The 21,072-nt window shown below is 45.7% G+C and overlaps 1 protein-coding gene across 2 annotated transcripts in view; it reads right to left on the minus strand.

The window, feature by feature from the left end:
- Positions 1–2,542: 2,542 nt before the first annotated feature.
- sema3bl (sema domain, immunoglobulin domain (Ig), short basic domain, secreted, (semaphorin) 3bl) overlaps positions 2,543–21,072 on the minus strand; it is a 46,105-nt gene continuing 27,575 nt past the window's right edge. Inside the window, exons 5-16 of one of the 2 annotated variants that reach the window (XM_076026182.1) lie at positions 18,665–18,755; positions 16,249–16,365; positions 15,998–16,140; positions 14,413–14,527; positions 14,248–14,317; positions 13,910–14,054; positions 10,154–10,385; positions 9,947–10,038; positions 9,258–9,299; positions 8,921–9,140; positions 7,961–8,091; positions 2,543–6,369 (exon numbers count right to left, since the gene is read on the minus strand). In XM_076026182.1, the coding sequence (XP_075882297.1) occupies positions 5,848–6,369; positions 7,961–8,091; positions 8,921–9,140; positions 9,258–9,299; positions 9,947–10,038; positions 10,154–10,385; positions 13,910–14,054; positions 14,248–14,317; positions 14,413–14,527; positions 15,998–16,140; positions 16,249–16,365; positions 18,665–18,755 (1,920 nt within the window). In that variant the 3' untranslated portion in view covers positions 2,543–5,847. The remainder of the gene's footprint in view (positions 6,370–7,960; positions 8,092–8,920; positions 9,141–9,257; positions 9,300–9,946; positions 10,039–10,153; positions 10,386–13,909; positions 14,055–14,247; positions 14,318–14,412; positions 14,528–15,997; positions 16,141–16,248; positions 16,366–18,664; positions 18,756–21,072) is intronic. The other variant, XM_076026181.1, reaches the window with a different exon arrangement.

Consider the following 21,072-nt stretch of genomic DNA (forward strand, 5'->3'; position numbering starts at 1 on the left):
TCGGAAAGTGTGCAGCAGGACAGGTAGCTCAGGCTAATGTCAGACTGGATGCTTTGAAGGAGGTTGGCAATGCAAGTCTAGCTTTTGCCAACTTTTTAAAGTGCATGATATATCTATCTCATTCAATACTTCCACATTTCCTCTACTCCATACATTTTAAAGTGAGGCCAAGCCAGCTAAAATAACCCGGGAAAGACTTGGTTAGTAACATTGGCACGTGATGTTTGGTCTCCAGAGACCTGTTTCAGAGGTGCCTGCTACATTCTCCAGCACAGCTGCTGCAGCTATCACACAAACAGCCGGTCAGAGGCAAATCGTTACCTCCGACTTAATCAAGGCAGTCTGGTGAAGGTCTAAATCCAGCTTTGTTCCAACACAGGAAAGGAACAGGAAGGGAACCTCAAGTGTGTCTGACGAAAACAACAAGCGTTTTATGAGTAATTGATGTGACTTCCTCGCGCAATTCAATTATCATCAGGCGTGTAAGTGTGTGTTGACGTACGTGACACTCCTGCTTTTCCAAATCGGGCATCGTCTCAGTTGTTTTTTTTGAAACGCTATTGTTGCCTAGAGGGATTTTTTTCTAATGACGGGAAGTGACTCAAGGAACAGACCCAAACATCATCAGCTGAGCTTCCAAATGATAACCTGCAGCCAGAGGAAGGTGGAAAGGTGACCTGATTCCTTTGACAAACCAAAATAACACACTGGATTGCAATGCAACGGCCGCAAGAGTCTATAACTTCCTTTAGGTGTCTTCAGGTGAGATGTTCAGCGATGACACACAGGCAGAAACAAAGTGAATACGACATTTTAAAAAAATGACTGTTCAAACTCCTCATAATACCTCTGCTATGTGTGCATACGTCTCACACTCAGTGGCAAACTTTAACCCCTGCTTCCGTGAGGAGAGGTGGAGGGTGCGTCTACTCAACTGGGCCTCGTCTTCCACCTCCCTCAGCTGAATATGCAGTACGAGGGGAGACTGTAGATGATCTCATGACCCGCGACGCAAATATTTTGCTGCCACAGCGCCATGTCGCTCTTAACCCCATAAATACTTTAAATATCAGAGTCCAAAGTCTCCGTTTTTGTTAGAACAACCAGAAATCCTCATACTAGTGGACAACTTGTTTTGCCAACGCTGTCGGTGAGACAGGCACAAACTTTATGGTTTCTGGTTCCTCAGAAAGATATTCAACCTCAGCAGAATTTGCTGTCGCCTGTGGTTTGAGCACCACTGCAGTGTCTGGAGACGGCTCTCCGTGGCTAACCTTGTGGCTTCACAGGGTTGCAGAGGGTCTGTTTGGCAGTAACGATTTCACAGAAGTAAGACAAGAGCCAGATAAGTGGCTGAAGGTGTTCCCAACAGACGGCTCTAGTAGGACAGTTGAAATGAGCGTGTGGTGAGTCACCAGCTCTACAGTGACCGCCCCCATAAACGTTTCCCTCTGTGTGTAGCATTCCTACAACCCTCAGCAGTCTAAGACCACCATGACGGACCACAATTCTCTTTCTGTCACTGTTATTATGTTGCCAACATTGATATTATTCCTATCCTCCATTGGATTTTTCACATATACTTGCGGTGGATGGATGAGCAAAAAGAAAATGTTTGGAAACGGAAATCCCACTCAAAAAAAAATAAAAAAATCAGTATTCTTCTTTCTTTCTTGTGTTTTTTTTTTTCTTCTCTTAAAAATAAATCTTGATGAAACTGCAGCTGCCAGATGAAGTACGTAGAATCTGTCCAATTTCAGCAATTCATCCAAATGGCAGTTCCCAAAAATTACTGGCCGGTGCCAAAACTTCTAGGCTGAAGACTCAAATGAACATCGGCCAACACCCTAACCCAAGACCAGTCGACAGCAGGCGGGTGCCTTGATTCACTGGCAGGTGCGTCATCAGACCAATAATTGCTAGAAGTAAATAAATCAAATAAAGAATCAAACAAATAAAGGTTAGATATATTTGGACTTGAATAAAAATCTTTCACAATTCAGTCCTTTTGATCTGCTCTGACCCCAACACTAACCCAAAGTCAAGTTCCAATCCCAACACTAACCCTAAACCTAACTCCAAACCCAACCTCAGACCTAACTCAAACGTCAACCCAAATCACTCTAACTAACATATTTCGTTCTTTTTTTCTGGGATTTTTTTTTTTTTTTTTTAAAGCCAACCCTGAACCTAACTCAACTGTAATCGTCCAATCTTTACAACCATAACTTTGGAACCTTCCTGATTATTGACTTTTTAATTTTCAAATGCATTTTTCAAACAATGCAATGCAGTGAGCCGATTTTAAAATAGCCCCGTTTTCCAGAGTGAAACTTTTCAAAATTACACCTCCTATTGGCACTTTCAAAACGAGACTTAATATTGGCTTGTGGAAAACAAAGCTTGTTATTGGCTCTTGCAAAACAAGGCTTTCTATCGGCTTGTGTAAAACAAGGCTTCCTATTGGCTATTTCAAAATGAGGCTTCCTTTGGGCTTGTGTCTCGCTCATGTCTGCAGAATTATTAACTAGAAACACGAGAGTCAGTGGTTTCTCTTTGTCAAGAAAATCTGTTTTAATGTTGTTAAATAGAATACAATTACATGCATGGTGGGAAAACACTTAAATAAAACATAAATATGTTTTTGTTCTGTTAAAGACCCCACAAACAGCACAGTGTCACAACACAAGGCGGCGAAGTGGACGGTCAAGTCATGGTCAACCCGAAGATCCACATCATGGCACGCTGAAATTCTTCAGTTCTATTAGCATTTTGTTTGGTACAAATTCTGTTGGGTCTGAGTAGTTTGTCTGCTTGTTGGACTTGTTAGTCCAAGTTCCTGGATGTCCCAGCTCCAATCCTGACGTTTGATTTGAAAAGCTGCAGCAGATGAGGTTTTTTTCAGACCGATCTAACATTGATTCAATAACCAGCTTAGCTAATCAGAGACTCTTTCTCTGCACGCAATGATGGGTGCAGCTCCAATCAGCAGGAGCAATCAGTCAGTGAAATCACCTGGTGTTGTCCGGCCAAAGGAGAGGCCCCACTCCTACTTTTACATGAGTTCTAGAAAAACATAAAGTTAGTAAGTCTTTTCTTACAAGTACAATTTAAAACAAAATTTATAGTCAAATATTTAGGGAGAACAAGTGCAATACATCTATCATGTTTTAGATAACTTTTTTTTTTTTTTTTTTCTTAAATCCATGAATCAAGGTAAACAGCTATAGAGGTTACTAAAAAGTATAAATGCAATGAGGCAACACCACCACACATTTTGTACAGCTACGCAGGAACACCAGTCAAGAGCTTCAAACATGCACGTGAAGCCACGAGTGATTTAAAATCTGCTATCAAGAGAAACACATTTTTGTGAGCTTTTGAAACTGTTAGTACGACTTTGTCTCGGAGAGTTGAACACGGACAAAAAACGGGGAAAACCTTTACAATAAATCACATAACGTTATACCACGGCGCACACTTGGTTTGTTGTCCTACCGTCTACATTGACCCAAGAGAAGACTAAGCACTTATTCAAATTGGGGCAACATTAAAACCATACATACAGTTGTCCTTTTTTTCTGATATAAAAGTTATAAAACAGTCTGTTTCTGGAAAACACGCAGCCTCGAAGGACAGCAAATGCTTTAGCGTTCCTTACACATGGTGAACATTTCACTCGCTAAACACTTCCAGTTGAAAGATGGTTAATTTACTAGTAATTAAGTTTTAAAGAAATAACAAGACTTGAAGTACCTTATTTTAACTTCTCAGCGTCCGTCTGCTTTTAAATGCCCCGCCCACCTTTGCAGCTAAAAAATCTGTGTATACTTCATAAGTACATCAGAAGGTCATACTTTATAAGTATGTTTGATTAACAATGCTGAAAACTTTGAACATACAGTTTCTACATGAACACAGAAAACAGCTTGGAGTCCAGAGTTTAGCGACTCTTTGTGGATGCAACTCGTTTGTTCGAGTTTTGTGTTTCTGATCAAAAAACATTCTATTGTTTTTCATCAGCTGGAGAGAAACAAAGGTGTGACTGAGCAATCAGAGATGGAGTCTATTATTTATTCAAAAAGTTGTATGTACTTGTTGTTCTTTTCCCCTCCAACTTAAGTCTGTTATCCCAGTGCCGAAGTCCCGTCGGAAGAAAACACAACTTCACTGAGAACAAACCTCTGTTTTTGTCGTCTTTGAAAGATTGAAACATTTTGTTTTTTTTGGTTTTTAGTAACTGTTCAAGTGTTGTTGTTTTTTCCAGCAAACCTGAAGTGACATATATGTATACCATTTTTTTTTTTTTTTAATCTTTTTTTGGTTTTAACCATGAACCGCCTCTTAACCAATGTTAGCAATGCACAAAGCTTGAGAAGACCCAGACACCTTCTACTGTCACCTTGATTGTCACTGGGAAGCTACAGCAGACAGAGGTTATGTATTTTTGTTCATTTTGGAGGCTCTTTCAACTGCTGGTTGCACAGGAAAAGACAGACGCGAGCTTGTCGTCTTAACCTGTGGAGAATAGTGATGATCAGCACCTACCATTACAACTCAAATAAGCTAAAATCCAATTGAATTGGCGCAAGTGTGAATACTGTCCACCTGTAGAAGTCATTAAAGGAATATCTCCATCAGCATGACACAACTACAAACGCACAATCAAGACCCTAGTCCACCAGGAGTAATGGACAATATGTAAAATACCAGCGAAGACGACACTCAGCAGTAAACTGTGTTTGCTTGTTTGCCTGAATTGCAGATTGGGCTTCAACCCTAATGAGCCGGTGGCAGCCTGGAGGGTTTCTACTTAAGGTTAAATGACGCGTAGAACCCACAGCAGTAAAAACAAGGCAATGTGCCTTTTTCAGCCCATCTGTCGACTTTGGTTCAGTGAAAGTTTACGTGTTCAGTGTATCAGAAAGGTGGAATCTTCAGTACTTCACTGAAAAAGAAGATGAGAGGATGTGCATGCGTGTGTGTGTGTGTGTGTGTGTGTGTGTGTGTGTGTGTGTGTGTGTGTGTGTGTGTGTGTGTGTGTGCGCGCGCGCGCGTGTGTGCGCGTGTGTGTGCATATACATCAATCTGAAAACTACCAGTCAGCTAAAGTGAGGACGTGAGTTTCCTCCAGATTTCAGTGTCTTCAGTTTCTGTGCTTCTGTCCAACCAAGAGTGAAGTCCGGTGAACACGTGCTGTAGGAGGTGTCAGTCACTGACTCGGGTGAGAAGACCTTGGCCTGTTCCTGTGCGCCACCACTTTGGACTCCAGGATGAATAGTTTGTTCAAGCGTGGCGCTCACCTGCTTGGCCAGAGTTCAAAGACTTTGCTTCTGTTGAAGTCGACCCATGAACACGTTATTTGTTTTTTTTGTATAAATCAGAGAGTCTGTAGAGTTTTAGAATGGCTTCAAATGACATCGTGGAACAGGAGGGATGTGTGTTTTAGTCGTGTGGGTGGGGGCGGGGGGTACATCTGAAGATCTTCCACCTTCCCTTGATTCAGAATTGTGACGTCGGCAACAGTGATTCAGTTCAGTCCTGTTTTCTCTTTAAGTCTTCACCAGCATTTATGGGCCGCGCCTGGAGCCCGTCCCTTCCCACACACACACACACACACACTCACACACACACACACACCACCACCCAAATCAAACAAAATCAAGTGTCGGCTGGCACTCTGACACATCGTGATCCAGATCCCAGAGTCAAGAGTCACTTAACAAATCAATCCTGGATATAAACCTGCTAAATGCTCCCCTATGTGCTGAAATATAAACCTTGTCCCTTCAATTGTCTTTCTCCTTCCTCCTTACTCCTTCCTCCTTCCTCTTCTCCTCTCTCCCTTCACCCCATGCGTGCGCGGAGATCCCTGGGCGTCCGGTTCCGCTCTCCGGAGCTCTTGCTGCGGGCCTTCCTGGCGTTCTCCTGCGCCTGCCGGTATTTCTCCGTCATGCTCTTGTGCTTCCTCCGCAGCTTGTCGTTGCACCACATCCTCTCGCAGTACTCCTCCACGTGCGGCAGGTTGGACGGCCCGATCAGCTGCATGATATCCTTGAACCACGTGCGCGACTGGCCAATGGGGCTGGACGGGCCGGACCTGCTGTAGGTGCTGCAGGGCATCCAGGCCCGGTAGCTGCCCGAGCGGTCCTTGAAGTGGTCGGCGGGGGCGGCGCCGCCACCGCCCTCCCGCGACGTCATCAGCTCGTCCACCGTCTCCCCCTGCAGGACCTCCAGGGTGATGCGGGCCAGGGTCTGAGTGAAGCCGTGCTCTCTGGAGCGGCAGGTGTACACGCCTTCGTCCTGGCGGAGGACGCGGCGTAACAGGAGGCCCTGCTCAGTGGACATGACGCGGTCGTCCAGCTTCACCTGGAGGAAGCAGGGACAGAGAGCGAGTCAAAAAAAAAAAAAAAAATTTTTTTAGACAGCTGACAGATTGAGTTGAATCATTGCACAAAAAATGGGGAGTGCACAAGTGAAGCGCAGGATGAGAAACTGAAAAATCCAAGGCAACTCTGTTGTGTATAGAAAATTAAAAATTGGTTAGTTTGGCATGGCTACAGATTAAAAATGACTGGACCAACGCGTTTCAGCTTTTTGCTTGTACTTTAGTTCACATTTCATAAAAACTCAGTGACTGAAAAACAACATAAACAAAAGAAAATACACAAAAAAAAAAACTCCTTGCAATATAACTTTTTTTTTATAGTCTGTACTTGGTTTAATTTGAGCTGCACCTGCTGAAACTGTTTTAGATGGGGGGGGAAAAAATGTGAATCTGTGCACAGTATGAACGTGGTGAGAGAGTTACTAGTGACAGGAACTATTAAAAGTTCACATGAGAACCTGCTGGTCTTTGCTGTGGCAACAGTGAAAGATCATAACATCACATGTGGTTGGCAGTAGTTTTCCCTCCAAGATCCCCTGGAACATTAACTGGGGTTCAGTTGCCCATTCATTAATGTCTGATGACTCAATTTATAAATCCTAAGTAAAAAAAAACAACTCAGCATCTCTTATTATATGATTTTTTTTTTTTTTCAAAAGTGACCCAGGCCTCACTATTACAGCTTCTGGTCAGTATCAAAAGTGCACGTTGTCTACTTCTGCAGTGCATAGCAGAAGACCACAGCATCTACTCGATGCGATGACAGGGAACATTTCTCCGTAAACGTAATTGGGCTGATTGAAGCAAAAGTCTCCTGCTTCGGTAACCAAACTGAACCAACAGCACTCAGGCCCTTCTTGGCGTTTGAGAGCACATAATCCAATTTTGCAGGGCAGGAATGAAAAGCCAGGACAGACGGAGGCTCGGCGCGCTGCTGTTTTCACAGCTTGAACCGTACATTTGGAGAAAGTGCACTGGAATCCTTTCAGCGTTGCTCTTCGTCCTTTTCCATTTCACCCTCCTGCCCGCCTCTTTCGCCAACCACCACCTTAAAGTCAGCTGGCCCTGCAGGCTCCGTCTTTGCCAACATAAACACGACGGGCGGGCCTTCCTGCCTGAGCGGCGACCCAATGTAAATTTGCGAAGAAGCGGCGAGGGCCGACGATATCTGCGAGCGGCGGCTCCAGAAACTTTCTCTGGAACGCTCAAACATTTTCCGATTTCCCTTGGCGGCGGTTCGAAGGGGAGCGGCGGCACTTTAGACGCGGCCACCGGGAGACGGCGGGTGTCACTTTCAGCGACATGTGGCCGAGGCTCGCGCACAATTCACTGGCAGAATGCGCGGCTCGTCGTTTCCCCTTTGAAATACATAACGGCTTAAATGGAACCAGATGGTGGCGAAGGGCTGTCAAATGTGTCGGGCACATGCCGAGTCGACTTCACGCACACACCCCACTTTCAGGGCTGATGGACAAGTGCTGCCCAGAGCTTCCCCTCCGCTCCCGCCGCAGACACATCAGAGCCAAGCGCTGCTCGGCTGTTGTTCATTTCGTTGGTTTATTTTTTGTTTACCTCCTCCTTGCGATCGTCCCGCTGTAGGAGCCAGGAGACGGTGGCTTGCGGGGAGCGAGGAACGCACTCCAGGAAGGTGCTGTTGTTCTCCGGGGCAAACACAACCTTGTCTTCCGGCACATCAAACTCTTCTGTCGGGAGGAAAGACACCGGGGAGTTAGTAGGAAGTAGTAAGATCAGCTGCAGCAGCGAACCAGGTGAAAGGCTGGAGGTTGAAGTGATGAGCTCCACTTTTTAATGCCAGGACGTTTGTTTGAGTTTCTTTTTTGTTTTTTTAGCATTGTATAATGATAGACTTGAGCAACCGTGGCGTGACACTTTGACAGAAGACACTTTGTAGAGGCAAGTTCCTCCTCGGGCCCAGAGGCAGGTTTCATCAGCTCGGCTCTGGGAGCTGCAATTCGCAGTCAATCTGTCCTTCCTTTCTTCTCTGAGTTCACTGTACACATTATTAATCGCCCACACCGCTCCATTTTTCTTTCCGCCTTCTACACCACAGGGTCACTGATGACACACCTTTGCTTGTCTGTCATCTCCTCACCTCACCTCACCCCACCTCACCTCTCTTCAACATTCCTTTCACACCTTTAATAAGCTTCTCTCCAGCCTCCTATTCAAGCTGCTTTGGATGGTAGAGTCTTTTTAATCTGGTATGATGAAGGACAGTGTAAATTGTAATGTGTGGGGTTGTTTTTTCCCCCTACCACCAACAACACCGTACAACATCTGCTCCAACAGCTGGGACGGACTCACAAACTTCACGTAAACACTCCCGGGCTCCCACCCTCCCGCAACGCCTGGAGAAAAACACTCATTTAATGAAACAAACATGTTGTTCAGAGCTAAATATGAAAATAATTTAACTTTTCTTTTAAAAAATAAATAAATAAGCTGGATACAAAAAAAAGACACTGAAAGTTCACGCATTGTCGGTGTGTGCCGGCCCTGAGCTCCACTCACCACTCTGGTCCACGCACTGCAGCACTGGGTTGCCATGCCTGATGTCCTGCCTGCGGTAGCGGCGCTTGCTGTTGGGCACGTAGCGCGCGCACAGTGAGCCGTCCCAGGCGCAGTACGGGTCTCTGGCCAGGCAGCACTCAGCGCAGGCTTTCCCGTAAGTCTCACAGCGGTGCAGCTTCACCTGGGCCACACCTGCCGGAGAGCCCACATACAGGGCTTGCTGTTTGAAGTCGGGAGGATGAGGAGAGAGGAAGGGTTTCGGTTAATGTTGTTATTACTATTTTTTATTGTTATTTAGTTATTATTATTATGTGTTGGGTTGTGTGTGCAAGCGCACCCTTTTCACAGAGATGTCCATTGATGTAATTGGAGTTGGCACCTGCAATGAGAAAGGTACAGGTGAGAATTTACACTGGCAGCGTCTTCAATGTGACTTTCTAATCAAGGATGTGAGTGTCACACCGTGGTGGGGTTTGTTTTGTCTTGGGTTTTTTTTTTGTCGTTTCCCGTTTTATTTTGAAAAGAAACTAACTCTCCTCTCGTTTCAGAGCACTTGCCCTTCCTCATGTGTCACCTGTGTGTCTGCCCTGATTACCAATTGTCCTGTTTCCCATTACCCTCCGTGGGCTTAAATAGTCTGTCTCCCCTGTCTCGTGCCAGAGGTTTTCATAACGATAGTCATTAGCCTTATTCCTCCTGTCGGAGTGTTTTGTGTTTGCTTTATTTTCTTAAATGTAGATCGTAATTCCTTTTTTCCTGATCCTGGAGTGATTTTCTGTTCCTTTTAAGACTATTGAGAGTTTTGAGCTTTCTCTTCTGAGAGGCTGGTTAGGATTTCTTAGAAGATTTTCATGGCACTTTGATTTGTCACTCTATTTAGAGGTCATTGGTGCATCGAATAAAGTCTGCTTTCTCAAAGATCTCTGCGTCTGAGTCCTGCCTTGAGTCCCAACCTGACAGTGAGAAGAAAACCCATTTAAATCATCCAGATACTTCCTGAAAGGATTTTAAAAAATAAACACTCACTTTAAAGACTTGTAATTCTTCCAGTGTGACCTCTTCCGTCTCCAGACTGTTTCCAGTATGCAGGGCGATGACCTTCAACACCTTTCCTACATCTGGGGGACAAACCCAACACCTTGTGTCCAGATTTCAAAGCAAACTCTCTGCACCATCAAATATCTGTTCGCAGCGAAACAACTGCTCATTCATCGGCCAATCAGTCACTCGTACCTGTGCCAATAAACATGACATCATACTGCCCGTCCTCCGCCTCCACCCGGTCCACCACGATTTGTTTCAGCTTGTAAGGAATGTTGGCTTTTACGAGGAGCGGCTGGCGCAGCGCCGGGTAGACTGGCCGCCACATCAGCGGGTGGTTGCGGGCAAACTGCAGCACCGAATCCGGGAAGTCCTTGGTGCTTCCAAACTCTCTGCCAGGCTGATTGGTGATTTTACTGGGACACTGGAGAGAAGAAGAGGAAGAGGAGAGAGGCAGAGAAAAATGAAAAACAACCAAAAACCAACAAGTCTGTGAAATTGAACTGCTGTTCCTTGGCCTGGTCAACTGTTTCAACAGTCCCACAACAGGAGGTGTGCATGTAAATCAACAAGTCATCGTGACTTGCTCAGTCACCGCCTTCCCCGTTGCTTCCCCTATCCCCTTTTGTTTCTGCAGCAGTGGATAACGGCGCAGAGCAACAGCTCAAGATGATTTGGTTGATGTGTGTGCAGATGATGTGTGTGTACAGTGCAGACAGGCTGCATTTGAGCTCTTTCCAAACAGTGACCGTTTAATTCGGATCACTGCCGGGATTCAGGGGCTTAAAAAAAAGCACAGGAACGAAGCCAAGATATTTCGGAGTTCAACAATTAGCGATACTGATCGTTGTCCAAATGACTCATGAACCATGTGAAAGGTTCAACAGATGATGTGCAGTTCTTTGTAAAGAAGCCAATGTCATCGCGACAAACAGCTGTTTTTACCCCTCAAAATCTCTAAAGCAACAGTTTCTTTTTCTTTTCCCCCCCGAATGCACTGCGGTTGAGCAAATGTCAACTGTTGTGTTCAGATGTAATTGGCTCTGCTGTCTCCACTGGTGGCCAAGACCGCCGCTAACCGCCATTAGCGCTGGCTTGTTTTGCGCGTCCTTGGATGTAAAACAGGCCTGGTCCGGTTAGAGAGCAGCTACCTCACTTCTTTGCTCTAGAGCTCCGGCTGGGATCCCCTCAAAGTCGTGATTACGGTGTGATGTAACTTTGGTGAAACTTGTGACGCGGCCGCTGATCTCACCAGTCCCACGATGCTGCAGTTCGCTCGCGGAATCAAGAGGCAGAGCGCGAGCGGTCGTTTGTGGGTTTCGATTCGTTGGGACTCGTACCGCAGGTTCTGATTAACTTCTTTATGGCCGCTGCTGCGTTTATTTATATAAGCACACTAATCATTTCATGAAGGAGAAGGCTCAGATGGCAGCGACGGTTGGGATGGTTGAGTCATGATGCTGTTACCACACTGTACCTCCATATGGTGGAAATATTTATTTTGAACAACAGCGACTGAGCCGCTCAATCGTCCCTTTAATGGCCTTGGTATCATTTCAGAGCCAGAGTCTTAACTGTGCCGAATCTATGCATGTACAGAGGGACTTTCTCAGAGTCTGAGTTTTCAAACTGGCATCAAATATAATTCAAACCAGGTGCGAAAGGATTTATGTTTTTTTATTTTTTAAAAAGATAAGAATTCCGACATTTGGGTTACATATCAAACTAAAGGCATTTGTACATATATATATATGTATATATATATACTGTTCTGTATATTAAGTGGAGGTTCTCTATATTAGAACCTCCACATTATAATAGCATCAGCACAACCGACCAGAACAAATGGCTCTATATGTAAACCAAAGGGACTTTTCCCTGAGAGCATTTTTAGATTTTCCTCCACTTTCACACGGCGACACCCACTTGTGCAGCATCCACATGCTCATCCTTGAGACGTCAGTCCGTTTTAACGTGCACACTAAATGACCCCATGTGTATTTGCACGGCCACACGATACACGAGCTGGGAACACTCAGAAATCCATCTCAACTCGTCCAGGTTTTCCTTGCAGCGGGTCGACTGGTTTGTGTCCCCGACCAGGAGCCAAGAGAGGAGGAATGAGAGGCAGAGGAGAGGAGAAGATTTCTGGCAGCGTCTCTTCTCTCCTCCACTGCTTCGTGATTGCGTCGGTCTAGTTGTGGGTTAAGTACGTCCACTGTGCGAAGCAGCACCAGGAGAGAGACACAGGACCGTAATGACAAACAGCCCTGTCTGTGCTTTCTCCAGTTTTACATTCACTTCACTGTTTGTGGTTGAACTCATTTGGAATCTGATGAATAGAAGTTGAAAATCCCCAAATACGACTGAAAAAAAAAGCCTAAAAATATTCTGCTAAAGAAAATGGTCAGATTTCAGTGTGACACAACGTTTTTGTGAAAATCAATGAATGAATCAGAGCTTTAGCTGCATTTTCGGTCGAGTGTGTGGAATCCCAACACAGGCGCACAATGAAGCCGACCTAAAAGTCCTTTAACAGTTTTTTTTTTACCCAATTTAATCCCTGGACACACAGTACTAATATCAATAATAAAACATGTGGTGATAAATTACAACATATTAAATGCAATACTTTTGTCATATATTTGCTTATTTTACTAATGTTGTATAATGTTACTTTAGTACCAATATTTGACTTTTAATAATATTTTTCGATCCCAGTGTGGAGACTGGAGATAAGGCAAATATATTACAAAAATGGTGTGGGATTACCATCAAATCCTTCATAAGTCATTTTTTCTTTCTTTTTTTATCCTGCAGTTCTTTACTGAATAAACTTTCAACAGCGTCTGCTAATATTTCAATCCAAGAAAAACGTCTGGGGAAAATAAAGCTGCCAAATCGCGCTCAAACTAAACCACTGAACTTTTACTTCTCGTCCCTTCGCGAGTTTAGATCTGTGAGTAAATCATTTAGATTAAAACAAAAATAAAATCCTGGGGAAACAAAACTGGGTTTAAATGTCCCATGTGGCACAGGTTGAGCGGAGAGATCTAGGCCACCGGCGCCGACCTGATTGTCACACCAGAGCCACTTTACCTGGAGTTAAACGGCCTAAAGATTTGATAAACAGGCCATCAAAATATCAAAACCTCTCCTCCTCCCCTCGTCTACACATTCCGATCACCTTCTCTGGCCCAGAAACGTTGCCGTTAATCAGGGCGGCGGTGAAGTGGAACTGCGGAGGCGTCTGCCGCTTTCCAACACTCTTCCTCCCCCCTCCATCCTCCATCCTCCCTCTGCCTGAATGTGCTCAGCCTCACCGCGCTAATGAGGCGGAATGACACGGCCTAACGTGACCGCGTGAGTCTGTGCGTTCACACATGTGGGTCTAAATTACGGCGATGCGGTTTGGAGAAGGTGACAGGCTCCCGCTGAGCGGGACGTAAACCAGGTGGAGGGTCTGCACTGTCAACTGCCGGCGCAGCTGCAGCAACACTTTGAGCACTTACTCTGCAAGCGTGGAGCGTGGAAGGTAGAAATTATTTATTAGCAGCAGCATATCTATATTTATTAAGGCTTAGGAATGGAATAATAATTCATTGATTTCACTGTTTTATTACAATTACATTTAATGATAAATCTGGTTATTTTGCAAGAACAGTGTTGTGGAAGGAAAGGAGGAAGATGAAAAAAGACCGACTGCTGATTCTGCTCCGTAGAATTTGTGCAATTGTATGGACAATACAGCTTTCAACCTTTTTGTTGGGTGTTTTATAATAAATACACTGACAAATTTAGCTACGTAAATGTAAAATGCGTAACTGTGCGTCATCAGCACAAAAGTATTTTGTGGTACACGCTGGACTTTGAACGCTTGACTGAGAAAATACATGTCTAATTCATTCTGTGGTAGCCTCTGAGTGCAAGAAGTGGGCAAACACTCACCACGCCTGGCCTTGGGTAAGGCACCCTGCCCTCGTAAACCCCCCACTGGTAATCGGGTCCCTCTCTGTGGGCGAACGGTCCATTAAAAGCTTCCCTGATATCGGCCATGCGGTAAACGCACACGGCAAAACCCTGGAATACGTTGCTGTGGAGCAGAGAGGAGATGTTTCAGATGAGCAAAGTGTTAAAGAGAGGTTAAGAGCGTTAATGTCAAAAAATTCTGGCATTACCAAACTACAATTAGAGAATAAAACATGATCATAAAATATATAAAACATAAAAGGAAAGTTAATTTGACCAGTACAAAACAACCCAACAAACAAAAACATGTTTTTCACCTGATAGTGCTGAAGATGGCATAAACATCTGGATTCCTCTCGTCTTTGGTCCTCAGCAGGAAAACATCCTCTGTTTATCAAAGTAAACAGGACCACTTAGTGTTTTGAAATGTGTTTTTCTACAGTGAGGACGAGCTAAGACAAAGAGTGGCAAAAGTGTGTTACCCAGCTGGTCGAAGTGTGTGTCGATGCCGTGGGGACCTGGGACGGAACACACCAGCCGGGCTTTGATGAAGGTGCTCCATTTGTTGACGAGGACTCTCTGGCCGCCGACGTCATTCTGTGGCAACAAACAGAAATACAGGGGCAGGAAAGGAAAAAAAAAGAAAGATATACATCAGTTAGTTACAACACAGTGGATCCAGATTTTAACATTCAGATTGAAAAAAACAAAAAAACATGAACAATGCTGGAAGTGAGAGGAACCTTCAGAGCCACACACGGAGAAGGAGTAGCTCTGCTTGTAAATCAGTGACCGAACCTACAAATTACTACTCTGCATAAACTTTAAACAAAGCCCGGATGGGATCTGAATGATGGGCGTGTAATCACGGCCTTCTATAATCAATCACTTTCACCCGCGCTGACTGAAACATCCATGGCAAACAATGGTTTTCTTGTCTGCCGGCAGCTCAATAAACTGCCTCAATCGGCACCAGATGCTAATACCAGAAGCCCTCTTGAGCGCATTCGCCAGTTTCTGCAATAGCTCATACACATGCAGCGCTCAGGACTCCGTATTTGGCATGCGGAGCTTGGATGAGTAAGAAGGGGAGCTCGCGATGGGTAAACGAGCTGCTAAACCTCCGGAGAGCCGAGGAGCTCGCGGTGTGTGCAGGGCGATGAGTCTGTACGCGTCGCGCTGCAGACGCTTTTCCAGGACGAACGAAAAGTGCGTCTGAAGAGATGAAAAGAGAGACAGATGGCGAGAGGGCACGGCGGGAGAGATGGAGATGAGACAGATAATTAAAGCTGTAATTAAAGATTGATAGGCGGGATTTTGTATGAGGAGGGGGTAAACTTTTCGGCCGCGGTGGAAACAGTTGCTGGGTTTTGCACGCCGCCTTTGCAGCACAAATGGCTGCGTGAGAGTGTTTGCAGACGGGGAATAGAGTCGCAGCTGGTCGGTTTGACAGCTGTGGGTGTTTTTGTGCGATGCCTTCAAAGTCCTCGGGGGGGGACAAAATCTCATAGTTGACGAGCAGAACGGGAAGAGGATTAACCCATAAAAACTAGCGGCACCTGTCTGGGAGAGTTAATCCCGCAGAAATATGTTTGCAATGACGGAGGTGTTGCTAAATCACACGTTTTTTTCCTCCCAGCGAATCTTGTCGCTGTCTACATTTCACTCCTGGCTCAGGCCCACAACAGATTCTCCAGAAAACAATAAGAATCAGAAGCGACTTCCAAGACGCTCCTCCCGCATGGCAACATCTTCCCGGTGAGTTCCACCCCTGCAGGAGACGCGTTCTCGCTCATGCTCGCGCAAACTGGGCCGCGCAAGCCGCCGGACCATCTGGCTTCGCTAAGTCCTGCCAGCAGATATTGCTCAAGCCCCCTTTTTTCCATAAATTATGTTTGGGATGTGCTGCGCTGAGAGTTTGGGACCATCTCTTCCACTCCAGTGGAGTGGACAAGCTTCAAGTGTACATTACCGCTGTACACAAAGAGGAACAGGACAAAAACAAATTCTGTGCCGCGCCTCTTGGTAAATCTCAACATGAAAAAAACAAGTTGCGAAGGCTCTCACCGCGCACACTCGGCCAACGCGTGTGTGCATGGCCCCCTCCCTGTCGCCCTCCTCTGTGGCCTTCTCGGTGAAGAAGAAGTAGACTTTGTCATTGTCTCTGTCGCCGTTGTCTGGGATGAGGTGGGCGGCGACGAACCTGGGGTCTGCGGAGGAGTGAAGACGTGGGAGACGAGAGGAAAACAAAGCGTTTTAAAATGACTGCGGTCTTCTCCTCTCCCCCATGTTCACTTTGATTGTAACTTCAACGTTACCGTGCAGCAGTTTCTGGTCGGTCTCCGTCCTCATGGTGGAGCGACCGCCCATGCTCCTGAAGATCACAGAGTCGCGGCCCAGGAAGTCTGCCGTCAGTCCTGTGTACAGCTCCCCACCTGAGGAGGGCCAAGGAAGGAATTCAGACCAGCTGAATGTAAAATGCACAGGAAACACAGAGAGGGTGAGAGTCTCTGACCTTTAGCAACAGTACAAGATGGTACACATCAACTACAGCAATCAGGACCCAAAGATTAGGAGGTAGGAGGGAGTTAAAAGGTTTGGCTTTGAAGAACAGTGAGGAAATTACACGTGTCAGAGGGGGAAAAATTGTTGCGGTCGAGGAAAATGAGGCAGAGGACAAGAAAGGAAAAGGGAAATCAAACAAATCCAATAAGGACACACACACACACACACACGCTCTGGAAGGGAAATGTGAAACCTGAACAAAAACACGCTTTGTGCGTTTAGCCTCCTCCACCGGGGCCCTGAGCGTCGGCACCGGACCGCTTTGAATTTTACAGGTCAGGAAATGGATTTTTCCACGGCAATCGAAATACAGCATTTCCGCCCCCCTTTGCACTGTGTGTGTTTCATGAGCTGGACACACACACAAAGGTTGAGCTGTCAAATATCTAACATTTTGTCTGCCTTGACGTGATGTACATTTTTCCTGTTTTAAAAACTTGTTTTGAAGATCCCGTATTGAGCAAAAGCAACGTTACCAATGTTTTCTGACAGTGTGAGTATAGTCCATAATTTGCTGCTTCTTCTTCTTCTTCTTCTTCTTTTTCTTTTTCTTCTTCTCAGTTGTGGAAATCAGCTCTTTATGATGTCATGTTAGTAAAAACCCTCCCAGCCAGATGTTGCTTCCACGCACTGAGAGATTCCTTGTAGTTCAGAAGATCCAACAAAGAATCAATTTCATCAATAAGGTAAAAGTGCAGCATTTCTACTGTACAGAGGGCTAAAATCTGCTGCAATCCAGAGCCTTATGGAGCTTTGCTGTAATTAATAACGTGAGTTTAGCCAGAATATGAGATACAGGATCTTAAACAACTGTGTTATTTGACCGCAAGTGCAATCAAGAGTCTCCAACTTGTCTAATCTTAGCAGTTTAACTTCCACACTACAGCTAACAGTGGCTGGCACTTGTTTACACCTGCACGCGCAGAGTGAGACGCACACCCAGGACAGACGCCGTCCTGCGGGGGCGGAGCCTCGGGGAGCTGCGACTATTAAACATGACCTCACACGTTACCGTGAAGTCACATCAGATAAACTTTCATCAGCCACTTAACAATGAAGACAACAACCCTTTGTTTTGATTTTTCCAGGCGTGGCGCCTGCAGTGGACCAAGAGTCTCGCCAGGCAAGAAATTAAATATATTATTGCAATCACTTGGCTGCTTTAATCCAAGTAGAAACATTTGCGCACTCTTCTCCCTCAGAAATCCCAACGGCCTGTGGTGAACAAGTGAACAAAGTGAAAGACGCCAGCCATGAAGGAGCCTGTTGAGCCACGTGTATCTTCGGGGAAGATCTGAAGACCCAGCAGGAGGAAGAAACATTGTTGTGTCTTTCATAATCTTTTACTGCTCCATGCTTTGATTCTCTGAGGCAGGTGAACAACTGCCAATAACTCATTCCGTTTGTATCATGTTTAAGTCAACATCTCTTAAAGCTGTCCGCGATGGAACACTTTGGCAGGCTCAGTGTAAAGCCTGTGTTGACTTGCATGTAAGCATTTTTTTTTTACATATATAGACATGCTTTGCAGTGATGATGTATCCTCGAATGAGTTCAATGCTAAAAAGGTTGAAATGGGATAGACAGAAGGATTAGACAGCGGGATAAATACACGCACGCACGCATGCACTCACTCACTCACTCACTCACACACACACACGCACACACATGCAGACACACACGGCCCATTGCTAAAAGATTTTTCAGTTACTGGTATTAATAAGGAGAAAACCGCCAGACATACATATTATATTATATACTTTTGCACGTGTGTGCGTGTCAGCGCCAGACAGGGTCTCTGTATTTACTTATTCCTCAGGTTATTATCGCTGAAGCACAGGAGAGATCTGGTCGTGTGGACCATGTGTGGAAACAGGCGTCCGTGTTGGACAGAATTCCTGCAGAGTGTTAACTTGTGAAACTGATATTTTGTTATTGCAGCTCAAACCCCCGAGTCCCTCCCGCCCCGCCTTGGCCCCGCCCAGCCCCAACTTGATGGCTCGGCCAATGATTAAACCGGCTCAAAACCACCGGACACTTGCTGCTACATATTTCTTTCCCACTGACTTTCACGGCGCTGCGTTGGGTCTAATTAACCCGACGTGACGGCTCCACTTGTTGGACAGTCTCCACAGAACAAATGAGCGACAGATTAGAACGGGGACATACCGCCAAAGGTGCTCGCGAATGGGAGGTTGGGGTCGTGCGGAACCTTCCCTCGTCCGTTCTCCACGTTAGCCGGGTCCATTGTGAAGACATGCTGGCAAGAGAAAAAGAAAGGGAAAAAGAAGACGTGTTGAGCATGTTAGATTATTGGTTCCAGAGGGTGGTCTCTGCAGGAGAACACAAAACTGTTCATCAGGAAACACTGGAAATATTAATTTGCTACATGTGTTTCGAATCGGGGTCTATAAATGAAGAAAGGCTGTGTGTTTCCTCCACCGACCTCCATTTGGAAAGTCTTAACACCTTCCATCAAAACCAGCCCGGGCCCTTTATGAGGAGTTAATTTCACTTGACAAAACGCCATTCGTCTGGTTGTATGTCCCATTGTCTGCACAAAGAAGAGGCGGCGCAGGAACTGCTTTCCGTTTCAGCCTGGATTACAAGGTTTCTGTGACCCTCCACTGAACTCGTCTGCGACTGTCTGAGAAACGAGGAAACACGGGATCAGTCGAGGTGCCGGAGTTCAGACGAGCTTCCCACTGGGCTTCCAGTGCATCGGCGCTGGGAAGCAAACTTTGTACCGAGCAGCCAGCGGGGTAGCAGAAACCAAAAAACACAGCATGGCCATCAAATACATGGCAGACTTTCAGATCAAACTCACCCGAGTAGAAAAATTGTCTTTGACACTGTGGGATAAAAACTCTCAACCTTCTCACAAGGCAGCAATGCATAAGAACAATATCACATCCATTAAACATTTATAGCTGAGTGACTGACTGACTGCCAGCAGCATTATGGCCTGTATAATAAAATCAAAAACAAGTTTTATGGACATTTTATATGCATTTTTTTTATTACTTTAGCAGTTAAAAGTGAGGATGAGATTAAAACGTCAGCTTTCGACGCCGCCCGCTAGGCCAACACTGGCCACATCCTTGGATCGTGCACTTTGTTGGGTCACAATATGGTCAACGTGCACAAAAGACCCTTTTTTTAAGTCGTTCTTAAAGAGCTATTTTAAAAGCCTTGCTTTAGGCTTAGCGCGCCAGGGTGTGACCGCTGTGACTATCCACAAGTGGGGGGGGGGTGGGAGGGAGTACGGGCCAGGCCACATGCGTGACCTCCAGCACGACCTTGCGTTTGATTCCAGTCGCTATCGCTGATTTAAAGGCGTCCTTACAGTGAACCCTGCGTAAAAGACTCTGTGTTCCGTTGATTACAATGGGCCATTGTTCGTGGGAGTCTTTGACTGGATGGAGATCACAGGGGAGGTGATGACATTGAAGTTAGTAGGGGAGGGGAGGGGGAAAAAAACCACGAAATACAGTGGACAATAGTCTCACCCACGCGCAGTGTGCTTTATGTGTGCGCTGGAACATTTGCTACCGCTGTGAAATGTTGCAGAATAGAAGAATAAGGGCTGATGTAAATAAAAAGGATGAAGTCATGCGTCAACGCTCATCACTGTCAAATATTTACTGTTATATTAGCAGGACTGACAGCATTCCAATTATAATTACCAAGAATCGTTTTCTTTAAAATCACAATGATATAGAGTTGAAATTTATATGGATTTACTCGAGTTTATACAAAGTATCATTAACTGTGCATTGGTATAGCTTGGAGGCATTCCCATTTCCCCACTGAAGAGGAGAAATGCAATTTCTGACACACCAAAAAAGATGACCGCCTCTGTTTCGACAGGATTCTGTTTCAAATTAAAATAGTTGACAATTAAGCTGTCCTTGTCAGCGTATCGTGTTGCAAAAGTGTCTCTTTGTCTCTCTGCGGCCGTCCTTGTCTTTGGTCACCTTCCGCCTCCGTCTCCGGATTTCTGCTCTTGTTTTTCTGAGCACTTTGAGCTTGCTCGTTAGTCATCATTATTCTTTCAGCGAGCCTTTGCTCTCATTACTTAAGCATGCGTCACCGCGCGCGTCCCATGAGGCTCAGCGTGTCTGTAATCTGGGGTGACTGACACGCCGTAAGAGTCGGCATGTGTTTGCGCGCCGCGGCACCCTAATTCCCGCCGCAGACTCGTCCCTACCGAGCCCGCCGGAGACTGTGCAGCTCAGGGGTTGATTGTGATTGTGAGCGCGTGTGTCTGCGTTATCTCATTGCAATCCGCAGGAATACTGCAGGCGGCCTGCGCAGCTGATTAGACTGTCAGAGTCACTTTGGCCAAACTTTAGCCAAAACAAATACGCAGCAGCGCTGCGATGCGGAAGGGAGAAGGACCGCCGCGGCCACTTGGTGCTCAGTCGCGCCAAGCAAAACTAGAAAGGATCCCCAAATCACAACACCACAGGGACTAGCGACTGCAGAGATCTGTACAAATATGTGTCATTTCACAGATATCACCCTTAATCACATTTAAGAGACCGTGCAACCAAAACTGTGGGATTTTGTTTGAA

Source organism: Nelusetta ayraudi, unplaced genomic scaffold, assembly GCF_046127955.1.
Source record: "Nelusetta ayraudi isolate G7.1 ecotype Tasmania unplaced genomic scaffold, CSIRO-AGI_Nayr_v1 ptg000019l, whole genome shotgun sequence".
Classification (NCBI taxonomy): domain Eukaryota; kingdom Metazoa; phylum Chordata; class Actinopteri; order Tetraodontiformes; family Monacanthidae; genus Nelusetta; species Nelusetta ayraudi.